The 12,653-nt window shown below is 44.7% G+C and overlaps 1 protein-coding gene across 1 annotated transcript in view; it reads right to left on the bottom strand.

The window, feature by feature from the left end:
- The window catches only part of ADAMTSL3 (ADAMTS like 3), a 377,697-nt gene that overhangs the window by 69,874 nt on the left and 295,170 nt on the right, over positions 1-12,653 (bottom strand). The window contains 1 exon segment of the mRNA XM_060097479.1: positions 4,123-5,197. Within this exon segment, the coding sequence (XP_059953462.1) occupies positions 4,123-5,197 (1,075 nt within the window).

Here is a 12,653-nt window from a genome sequence, read left to right as displayed (position 1 = left end):
TGATATTTTTGCACTGATATGGATAACTATCACAATAAAATAAGGTGACTTAATATTGTGGGGGGTTTTTTTGTTTTCTTTTTTTTTTTGTGGTACGCGGGCCTCTCACTGTTGTGGCCTCTCCCTTTGCGGAGCACAGGCTCCGGACGCGCAGGCTCAGCGGCCATGGCTCACCGGCGCAGCCACTCCGCGGCATGTGGGATCTTCCCGGTCCGGGGCAGGAACCCGTGTCCCCTGCATCGGCAGGCAGACTCTCAACCACTGAGCCACCAGGGAAGCCATAATATTGTGTTTTGAACATGTCAGAAAACTTTGATCCTTAATCATCTTATTTTTGGATTTTGTGACATGAAAAACTTCATGATATAGAATATTACTTCAGATTCTTAATCTTTCTCCCGAAGCTATTATTTGTGTGATCTTCAAACATCGCTGGCAGTGTTCAGGAGATAAGGTCCCTGGTTCTGACTGGCCATGAATTAGTCATGAGATTCTGGTTTGGTTTTTTTTAACATCTTCATTGGAGTATAATTGCTTTACAATGGTGTGTTAGTTTCTGCTTTATAACAAAGTGAATCAGTTATACATATACATATGTTTCCATATCTCTTCCCTCTTGCGTCTCCCTCCCTATCCCACCCCTCTAGGTGGTCACAAAGCACCGAGCTGATCTCCCTGTGCTATGCGGCTGCTTCCCACTAGCTATCTACCTTACGTTTGGTAGTGTATATATGTCCATGCCACTCTCTCACTTTGTCCCAGCTTACCCTTCACCCTCCCCATATCCTCAAGTCCATTCTCTAGTAGGTCTGCATCTTTATTCCCATCTTGCCCCTAGGTTCTTCTGACCATTTTCTTTATTCCTTTTTTTTTGGATTCCATATATATGTGTTAGCATACAGTATCTGTTTTTCTCTTTCTGATTTACTTCACTCTGTATGACAGTCTCTAGCTCGATCCACCTCACTACAAATAACTCAATTTCATTTCTTTCTATGGCTGAGTAATATTCCATTGTATATATGTGCCACATCTTCTTTATCCATTCATCTGAAGATGGACACTTAGGTTGCTTCCATCTCCTGGCTATTGTAAATAGAGCTGCAATGAACATTTTGGTACATGACTCTTTTTGAATTATGGTTTTCTCAGGGTATATGCCCAGTAATGGGATTGCTGGGTCATATGGTAGTTCTATTTGTAGTTTTTTAAGGAACCTCCATACCGTTCTCCATAGTGGCTGTACCAATTCACATTCCCACCAGCAGTGCAAGAGTGTTCCCTTTTCTCCACACCCTCTCCAGCATTTATTGTTTCTAGATTTTTTGAGGATGGCCATTCTGACTGGTGTGAGATGATATCTCATTGTAGTTTTCACTTGCATTTCTCTAATGATTAATGATGTTGAGCATTCTTTCATGTGTTTGTTGGCAATCTGTATATCTTCTTTGGAGAAATGTCTATTTAGGTCTTCTGCCCATTTTTGGATTGGGTTGTTTGTTTTTTTGTTATTGAGCTGCATGAGCTGCTTGTAAATTTTGGAGATTAATCCTTTGTCAGTTGCTTCATTTGCAAATATTTTCTCCCATTCTGAGAAATAAAAACAAAAATAAACAAATGGGACCTAATGAAACTTAAAAGCTTTTGCACAGCAAAGGAAACCATAAACAAGATGAAAAGACAACCCTCAGAATGGGAGAAAATATTTGCAAAAGAGATTCTGTTTTTCAACGACCTCATCAGAAAAGTATTAACCCCTACCCTGCCAAACTCATGGGGCTGGTGTGAGTTCAAACGAGATACCACATCTCCTAGATATGGAAGATTCTGATTTACAGTTCCTACACAATGTAAGATTACTGTAAGTATGCTTTTTTAATGGCCTTATGTTGATTTTATTTTTAAATGTTAAGTGACCTGCAAAGAGAGAGTCTGTACATGCTTAAATTCAATCTTAACGGTATCCAGTCTTGTATCACACCTATGTGATAGTGATTGGGACAGTATGATTTCATTTTGAGAATTCCCATGCACATGTGAAAACCATACCCTGACTTTTTTTTTTTCATTTTAAAATTCCTTTGACAGGTGATTGTATGGAATACATACAGTAGCAACACATTTTAGAGTATATAATGTAAGTAGAAGTAAAATGTATGATAAAAATTAGCACATGAGAGAGGGGAAAAGGAAGTATAATACTATTAAGATTTTTTTGTTTTGAGACACATTTTATAAATTGAACTGTAATTATCAGGCAATAAAATTCACTAACTTTAAGTGTACAATTTGATTTCTGACACATGTATACATTCGTGTAGACACCACCACAAGCAAGATATATAACATTTCTATAACCTCAAAAAGTTTCCTTTGCTCCCTTGCAGTCAAGTCCCCTCCCCAAAACCTTAGGACTATGACAACCATTGACCTCCTTTCTATCACTGTAATTTTGTCTTTGCTACAAGTTCATATAAATGGAATCATTATAAAGTATGTAGTCTTTTATGCTTGGTTTCTTTCACTTAACATAATGGTTTTGATATTCACCCATATTGATGTATATATCCGTAGCTCCTTCCTTATCTATGGTGAGCATTTGCCATTTTATGGACATACCATAATTTGTTTACAAAGTCATCAGTTGATGGACATTTGGCCTATTTCCAGTTTGGGGCTATTATGAATAAGGCTGTTAGAAACATTCAAGTATGCATTTATTTGATATGCTGCTTTCCATCCTTTTACTCTTAACCTATCTGTGTTTTTACATTTGAAGTGAACTTCTTGTTGACAACCTATATTTTAGTTGTTGCTTTGTTATCATCTGACGATCTCTGGCTTTTAGTTGGAGCTTTTGGATTATTTATATTTAATGTATAATCTTATACTTTACATAATATATACATAAATAGAAGAACACCTTGACAAACTATCAAAAATTATTCAACAATCCACAAAATAACCAAACAGAACTTCTAAAAATTATATATGTGGTCACTGAAATGGAAAACTAAGTGGGTGGGCTAATATCCACTTAGTTTTTTACAATGCTGAAGAGACAAGTAGCAAACTAGAAAGTAAAAGAGGCAATATGAAAGAGAGGTTGTAACACAGGAAAGGGCTTCCCTGGTGGCGCAGTGGTTGAGAGTCCGCCTGCCGATGCAGGGGATACGGGTTCATGCCCCAGTCCGGGAAGATCCCACATGCCGTGGAGCGGCTGGGCCCGTAAGCCATGGCCGCTGGGCCTGCGCATCCGGAGCCTGTGCTCCGCAATGGGAGAGGCCACAACAGTGAGAGGCCCATGTACCGCAAAAAAAAAAAAAAAAAAAAACACAGGGAAGACTGAGACAGAGAAATTCTCACATACATTTATTTGGAGTTCTAGGAAGAAAGAAGAAAAAGCTATATTCAAAAAGAAAGTGGGCTGAGAATTTTCCAGAACTGATAAAAGATATGTATCCTCAGTACAGAAAGTGCAGGAAATTTCAAGCAAGATAAATAAAACAAGACACTCACGTAGATTGACCATCATAAAACTGTAGAGCACCAAAGATAAGAATAAATTTTGAAAGATAAACAGAGAAGGACATATTACCTACCAATGGATAATTACATTAACAACACACTTTTCAACAACAAAAATGGAAGCCAGGAAACAATCTTATCTATAGTAGGCTGAGAAGAAAGTAACTGTTCTCCTAGAACTGGTAGCCATTTAGCCCTCCACTTTAAAATGATGGTGAAGTAAAGACTACCTTGATTTTCTTTCTTTTTTTTTAAAATAGATCTTTATTGGAGTATAATTGCTTCACAATATTGTGTTAGTTTCTGTGGTACACCAAAGTGAATCAGCTATATGTATACATATATCCCCATATCTCCTCCCACCCTTCTAGATGGTCGCAAAGCACTGAGCTGGTCTCCCTGTGCTATGCTGCTGCTTCCCACTAGCTAACTATTTTACATTCCATACCCTAACATTTTTGAGTTTCTTTCCTAAAGAATCCTGTTGGAAACACATTCTTAGGAGAAGGGATTTGAAAATATTTTCAAGAAAGCTGGAAGAAGAACCATTAAGACAGTATTACAGAGGAAACACTGTATTCTTATTTTACTTACTTTTCGGAGGGTCGTAACAGTGCTCCATCCTTGGTCCATGTATATGTGGCCTCACCGGGGGTAACAAGCTCACACAGTATATTGATAACCTCCGTCCTTCTTGTAATGTAGACTGTATTTCCAATCCTTGAATTTACTGTTTTATTAAAAGAAATCGAGGTGGGCTGGCTTTGCCTCAAAAGAACAGGTCCCTTTGGCTTGAATGTCAGCTTGCCTGAGTTTTTCGAATTTGAGCTTTGGGGCACACTTCCCGTTTCCCCCCTTAGGTGAGCCACGGGAGGCGCCTCTCCCAGGATGCCCCTCCACTGCACATGTGCAGACTGCGCCTTCGCTAACTCGGCCACCAGCTGATATATCACCTGGGACGCAAGGTCATCACTGACCTCTCCGGTCTCCATGAGCTGACTCATGTTCCTTATCAGTTCATCAAACTGGGCGGTATCCATGCTGTAGGCTCCCTGTTTAACTGCGGATTCAAACTGCTTTTTCTCAAACTCCCAGGAGTTGGCGTTTCCTGCAGAATGGCTGCAGTGGCCCAACAGAGCTCTTAAGAGAGGCTGGTGATGAATTTGGCCATCGTCCAAATAAAGCTCATTTTTGTTACTCCACTTCTGCCTCATCTTATGCCACATGGCTCCCAAATTATTGGCTTCGTTGTGGTCCATCCCAGGATATTCCCCTGTGTGCCCTCTGAGGGCTGGGGGTGCAATGAGCCGGTTGTCAGTGCCAATGAGCTTGAGCACCACTGTCTCTTGGGCAGAGCCTGCAATGCACCGGTACATGCCGATGTCGGGGGCTGCAAGGCTGTGGATTTTTAGTGAGCCTGACTTGGTGATGCCGAGTCGTTTGGAGTTCTGCAGACAATGGCCATCCTTCTCCCACTGGATCAGAGATTTCTGGAATCGTCGCACTGGGCATTTAATAATCACAGATGTGTTGGGCAGCAAATAGGCTCTGCTCCCGACGGTCAGGTTAAGGCGCTTCTCTTCCCTTGTCTGAATGTAGACTCTCTGGACACCAAGGATCTGAGGACCCTGCTTGCCAAGGTTGGTCTTTGTCCTCCCTGGTTGCATTTCTGTAGGAAAAAAAAAAAAAGAAAGAAAAGAAAACACAAATATCTCAATAATGAAAACTTTTTGACTGTAATCTTCCAAGGCTGGCACAAGTCAACAAATTCTTTTTTCCTCTTTTAAGACATTTGAGAACTAAAACATAAGTAATGAGATATATATATATATATATATATATATATATATATATATATATATATGTATAAAATACATCCTTAGATGGGGGTAAATTTCACAACTATCTGGTACTTTAGCAGCAAAGAATGCACGTTTGAATGAATTGCACGGAAGCATATATATTATTTTACAAAGCTCTGGTTTGGGGAGGCATGAGGTTAAGTGGTTAAATGTTTCCATCAGTAAGGGGATGTCTGATATGTGGGGCCTCCACCACCTAGGGGAGGAGGCCCCTGAGAATCTAGTATGGCTTGGCCAGGGGTACCCCAAATCTGAGGGAGGCAGTGGTTGGGGAGAGGAGTGAATGCGTTTGAAGGATCTGAAAAGGAGGATGAAGCTGGCCAACTGCAGCAGATAACCCAAGTGGGTCAGTTAAACTAGCATGGGGGCCTAAAGAAGCAAGAGATCAAAGAAGAAAAGGTAGGACAGGCACTTGGAAGCCAGATGAATCTGAGTTTGAATCTTAGCACTGCCATTTGCACAAGTCATTTAACGTCTCTGAGCCTCAGTTTTCTCACTCATAAAATGTGGGTAATGTTAGCACCTTTGTCATCTGAGCCTCAGTTTTCTCACTCATAAAATGTGGGTAATGTTAGCACCTTTGTCAGAGGAATGTGACAGGTTAGAGCATTTATATCAAGTGCACAGCACATTAGCGGGCACTTAAAAGCTCTCATATATGACTACTGTCAGCGGACAAAGGCAGGTCCAGCCAGCAAACAACAGGGCAAGCTGAGACGGATCAAGGGTCGGCTGACTCTTGCTTGTTCCTGGGCATTGGCTGCAGTTAATGGGCTAAGGCCAAAGAGGACACTCCTCAGATCCCATCCCCCAAGAGCAGTGGCTCTCTCCCTCTGTCCACCTGCGGGAAGGCAGGCCTCAATGCATTCTAGGGTGATTCTGAAGTGAGTAGGGGGGCTTGATACAGGTGGGAGACTGATTCCTTTTTGAAGATGTACTTAGGTCCATGGGTAGATGGTGGAGCGTGAGCTAGAGGGCCTGGAAGGAGGAAGTGACAGAAGAGAGACTGGATCCACAGAAATGGCACTGTGGAATTCAGGTCATGAGACGGGGTGGGGGGGAGGGTGGGCATCAGAACCTTGGAGGACCCCGGTTACGGCTCCTCCTGGTTGTAGCACTGGCAGGGATATGCTGGGAGGAGAACCAGATTAAAACTCCGCTTAGACGGACTTCTCAGGCCCTGGGCACGAACTAGAGTGTGTTCACCAGTACCTTGGTTTGCCAGAATAACTCCTGGACTCCTCTCGGGTGGCTCATGATCCCTTTAGGGTCTGCCTGCCTGCTGGGCTGTGGTGGTGCCCGTACGTTCAGAAAAGCAACAGGGTTGGGTGCATAACAACAGGGTTGTGGTAGAGAATGTTCTAAGTGAGGGACAGGCATAGTGAGTTTGCATGCAAATTCCACAGAGATGCAGTTCATAGGCCAGGCCCCTTGTCCACGGCTCTGCCTGAGAACGCTCCCCTCGGCTCATCTCTAAGGAGCGGGGTGGCCTGTCATGCATACACCTTTCCCCAGTGGGACGCAGACCCTTCACAGAGGGTGTCAAGCTCCCCTCAGCCTGTTAAGGCATACAGGTTTTCTTTCGGTTGGGAATATAGAGTTTTGGACTTACCGCTGTTCAACAATGATCAAAAGCAGCAGGATTCCTGGTAAATTTATGGTTCATCTATTATTATAGGCAGAGATGCTATGCCAAATACTTAACAGTCTGCACGGCGAGGGTGCAGTCAGCCGGAGCCGATGGCAGCTGTAGCACTGGACCAGGTCCTGGCAGCGTTCCCTCTCCCAACACTGTTACACTATGAGGAGGTCAGACGGCTCCTGGCAGGAGGGTCCCAGCAGCTCGGAGACAGTCGTGGGGTTCAGGCAGAGGCTACTTACTAACCACTGGGGAAGTATTCCCCTACTTTAACAACCAGTTACAACTCTGGTGTGTAGAGTTTCAATGTCAACTCTGACTATAGGCAGTGGCTCTCAAACTTTGCTGCACATTCAAAACACCTGCTATTATTGTTTTTTCATCTCAATACCCTGGGTCCCACCTCCAGAAATTCTGACTTATGGGGAACAGCCTGGGCGTCAGACTTTTTAAAAGCTCCCCAGGTGACTGAAATAGGCAACGAAGGTTGAGGACCACTGCCCCGGAGCGTCCCACTGCATTAACTCAAAGGTAATCTGATGGGATGCTACTGGTGAAGAGGGAAGGGAAAATCAGAAAGAGCAACTGTGTTTTCTGTGCGAACCCTGCCAAAGTCTTCACAACTTGCGGTGTCCTCTGTAAGGAGGAGGTAGGAGGATTTCTTTGTGGTCTCACCATCAGGAACTCTTACACTTTCCTCTGAGTAATTAGTCCATTTCCTACCCAATAAACACTGAACCGTGTAATCGACCAGGTTGCCTTTTCCAAGATAGTTACGTTATCAAGTTTAGAGCTAAATTTGTGCCCACACATAACAGAAGTGCAAAATTCAAGACATAATCCTATATTAGCCTTGTTTGTTTTCCTTTTTTATTATTCACTGGTTTCTAATTTTACTTATCTGGTTGCATTTTATGAATACTTAACTTATCAGTGGCCTATTGTTGTCACAATGCACGGTATGTATGTATGTCTATACACATACATATCCATAATATCTACATATATGTGTTTATATGCACCTATAAAGATCTCTTTTTATTATCATTTAAAAGGATTCAGGGCCTCCCTGGTGGCGCAGTGGTTGAGAGTCCGCCTGCCGATGCAGGGGATACGGGTTCGTGCCCCGGTCTGGGAGGATCCCATATGCCGCGGAGCGGCTGGGCCCGTGAGCCATGGCCGCTGGGCCTGCGCATCCGGAGCCTGCGCATCCGGAGCCTGTGCTCCGCAACGGGGGAGGCCACAACAGTGAGAGGCCCGCATACCACAAAAATAAATAAATAAATAAATAAAAGGATTCAGTTGAACACCCTGTCTGGTCATTGATCCCTCAGTGGCGGACAATGGGAAAGATAAATGTGCACGTGGGTGGCTTTGAAACCTGTTCTTCAAAATCGGAGTTTAAGCTGGGTCAGAGTCAGACTTTTGAACTCATGCAACTGAGAGAGATGTGTGGAGACAGACTCTGAGGGCTGCTACAGATGAGGCCATAGCTTGAACGTTCCTGCTCTTACTGGGAAGGTGCAGGAGCCCACATGGGGAATGCAGCACGTGCCTGGCTCGATGCTTCAGGCTGGAGATGGTCTGAGGCTGGCATAAGCCCACACAGCATCCTGTGCGGAGATGGGTTCTAATTGCCATGGAGACGGTTTCTAATTACCATGGAGAAGGGTTCTAATTACATTCAGATCCACTGGTAGCCAGATGTCCCTCAGCTGAGCTTGGGGCTTAAAGTAGATGGGACCTGACTCCTTCAAAAGCAGGCTGGGGAATCTGCAGGTGACAGGCAGTGTTTAGCCTTGGTAAAGGACCTGCCCATGGCTGGGTGAGCCACACAAGCAGCTCAGCCGCTCCCTCTGGCTGCATGCCCATCTGTTGGAAGGCAGGCCCTGTGGCCCCAGCTCCATGCCCAGCCAGGCCTGTTTAGCAATTACTCACGCTGGGTGTGCAGCAGTTCAGTTAGCATGTTTGCCTGGGGAGGGATCTGGGATCAGGCTCTGCCAGGCTGCCAGGTCCCACGGCATGGGCCAATTCCTCTATTGGGACTCCAGTGAGTTCCTCTGGAGCAGTGCCTGGAGCATGGCCTCATCAGACACAGTTCTTGGGCAAGAAACTGGTCTGGTTTTGGGTGACTGCCTCCTCCTGCATCTGGATATGCCCCCAAACTGCCACACTGGACAAGCCTGATGAGATAGAGAGTGGCCAGGCAGTGATGGCATCCTCCTGGAGGGCCTGCAGGCAGTGCGAGGGTACCAACCCATCCCTCCACTCTCCCACTGCGCTGGATATGAGAAATGCCACATCTTTTGGCGTTTCCAGAAAACGAAAAGATCTTTCTTCTGGAGGTCCTCCCTCTGGCCTCAGTGTCAGCCTGCCCTACCCAGTAAAGGCCAGCTCTGGTGCCCGAGGCTGTTTATCGCAATTGCCTCTGCTCTTTGCCTGCTCGTGTCCAGCCCTAATTCCAGTTGTGTCCCTGCCATGACACTAAGTCTTGGCACCATGCCAGGTTTCTGCCCCAAGCCACCTGTGCTGGATGTTTCCACTTGGTCTCACCATCACGTGACTCCTGCCACTCCCGAATGGGCTTTGGCTGCAAAGCAGCCTCTAAGCCTTCTTATTACCCTGTGGAACCCAGGCCCCTCAGAATCCAGCTCTGGATGGGGCTGCTTGGTTGGTGCTGACCCCCATTGCTCCCACTGGCATGGAGGATCTCACAAGCCCCTTTGGAGCTCTATCAAGAACCCGGGCAGCTTTTTTTTCAGATTCTCTTTAGGGTAGAAACACAGGTAGCTGAGAGGAGGCTACAAGGGATGCTATAGGCGGGACTGGTTAAGTGGGCTGTGAAGCCCCATGAAGATTACACAGTAAGTGTCTCATCAGGCTGAAGGAACGGCTTCCACACTTGGTTCTCATGCACTTTTCAACCGAGGGTAGATGAGCTACTGCTCACAGCACCGCACTAAAAGCTCTCAGGGAAAGGCCACCAATGGTCCCCTAGTGACAAATACAATGTCTCCCTTCAGTATTCGTACTTGACCCTTCTAGGACACATGGCGCCCGTAATCACTCGGTTCATGGAAAAGTCTCGCCTCCCCACCATTTTTTTAAACCCTTCTTCTGGTCCTTTCCCACCACTGTTCGTTGCCAGCATGCTGCTGGCTGTTGCTACCACCCCTCAGGTGTCAGTGCTTGGCCACTTCCTCCCTTTCTCTTCTTGCTCTAAACTTTTCTTTGGATGATCTTGTAGTTGTAACTAATAACTCTAGGTTGATGCCTCCCAAGTTGATCTGTCTAACCTAGACCTTTCTCTAGAGCACAAGATCTAATAGTCCACTGCTGACTGGAAATCTCTTCCTGCTACTTCAAGTTTAAAATATTGTAACCTAAACACTTTATCTCTGCCTCCCTAACCCATCCCAACAGTCCTCCTCTTCCTATATGCCCTAAGTTAATGGCTTCACCTTCTACCAACCTCCTCCAGGCAGATTCTAGAGTCATCTCGATTTTTCCCTGTCCACTGGCATGCTGGCCCTTCCTCTCACAGACTCACTGGTCGGTGAGACTGTTACTATCCATTCCCAACTCTGCATTCAATGATGCCACGTTGGTAGCCAGAAACCAACCATGACGGAAGTATCTACACCACAGAAATCAGCAAAGGTAACGAATGACAGCAACCTCTCCCTCCTCGCCACCCACCACCTTGCCCCAGAGCTGCTTGTTAAACACTGACAAGCACACCACTGTCCTTTTCGCTCCCAACTCTAGCCAGCCATCAGGTACTTAGATGGGACATCTGAAACATTGTTAGAATGTAGCCTCACTGCTTCTATCCTCACACTCTCTCACCTAGAGATCGTCATATCCCCTTGACTAGACTCCCTGCCTGCACTCTCATATTTTTCCAATATATCCATATATGAAGCACTATTGACAATAGCCAGGACATGGAAGCAACCTGAACGTCCATCAACAGAGGAATGGATAAGGAAGATATGGTACATATATACAATGGAATATTACTCAGCCATAAAAGGAAGGAAACTGTGCCAGTTGCAGAGACGTGGATGGACCTAGAGAGTGTCATACAGAGTGAAGTAAGTCAGAAAGAGAGAAACAAATATCGTATAATATCACTTATATGTGGAATCTAGAAAAATGATACAGACGAACTTATTTGCAAAGCAGAGACACAGATGTAGAGAACAAACGTTTGGATACCAGTGGGGGAAGGGAGGCTGCGAGAAACTGGGACTGACACATATACACTACTATGTATAAAACAGATATAATAAGAACCTGCTGTATAGCAAAGGGAACTCTACTCAATGCTCTGTGGTGACCTAAATGGGAAGGAAATCCAAAAAAGAGGGGATATGTGTATATGTATAGCTGATTCACTTTGCTATACAGGAGAAACGAACACAACATTGTAAAGCAACTATACTCCAATAAAAATTAATGTAAAAAATATATCTAGACAGCTGTCTGAGTAAATAGACCAAAATAAAATCTGACTATGTCACATTCTTCTTTGATAAAATCTAAACTCCTCATTATGGGGTTCAAGATGCTCTACAGCTCACCTCTCAAGCTTTCCCTTTCACCATAACCCACCTTCAACCTCAGTTCTAATCCTATGGAATTGCCTGCAGTTTCCCCAAACATACCACTCCATTTGTCATGCCCCACTTTTGCCGACACTGTTCTCTTTTCCCAGATTCTCCTGTGTCCTGTGTGGATCTGATGAATGGACACAGCTTTCAGAATTCATCTCAAAGCTTCTTCCTTTTTGAAACTCTTCCTCACATCCCCCAGCAGGAGTGAGCACTTCTGCATCCTTTTATGATATCATTGGCACTTTATTCTCCTTATTTGTTTATATATGTCTCTCTCCCACTAGACTATGAGTTCTTAGAGACAAGAGAAGGGATCCTTTTCATTTTGTATCATAACATCTAAAACACAGTAGCACTTGATGAATGATTCCTGAAAGAATTAATAAGGAAACGCTATCCTCTGACACTGAAAGCAACATATGCCCAGGCAGAGAGATCATCTCTGTCCTTGGGGCATAGCATAGTGTCTGGTACATATAAACAAGAGTAAACAGTAAGTAAGAGTAAACAGTAAGAGAAAACTCTTACTGTTTATTGAATGAATAACAAATGAATGACTGAGCAAAAGATAAAATAAACGTATGCTGTTGGATGCTGCAGGAGGTGACACAAGCCCAAGAGGGGTGCTGGCGAGGTAGCCCTGTGCCTGTCTGGGTTTCCAAGGGCTACAGCTATGTCAGGCAGGCAGGGGTGGGTGTTACTGGAATCTGAGAAGGCATAGAGGAAGAGTAGAAGGTCTCTATAATGAGAGCTGAAGAGGCAGACGCTGGGCTGGTACAAGGAGGAAGACCAAGAGCTGGAGAGAAGCGAGTGGGTTTGAGATAAACCGGGAAGGGGATGAGGCATATGTTTCTTGACATTTTCATCATATAGCACATGCCTGGGTGCCTCCCCTCCCTCAAAAAAAAATTTTTTTTGGCTGCACCATGTGGCATGTGGGATCTTAGTTTTCCGACCAGGGATCGAACCCGCGCCCCCTGCAGTGGAAGTGTGGTCTTACCACCG

Source organism: Mesoplodon densirostris, chromosome 4, assembly GCF_025265405.1.
Source record: "Mesoplodon densirostris isolate mMesDen1 chromosome 4, mMesDen1 primary haplotype, whole genome shotgun sequence".
Lineage (NCBI taxonomy): Eukaryota > Metazoa > Chordata > Mammalia > Artiodactyla > Ziphiidae > Mesoplodon > Mesoplodon densirostris.
Note: the sequence above shows the minus strand (reverse complement) of the source record. Positions and strands in the feature narration are given on the sequence as shown.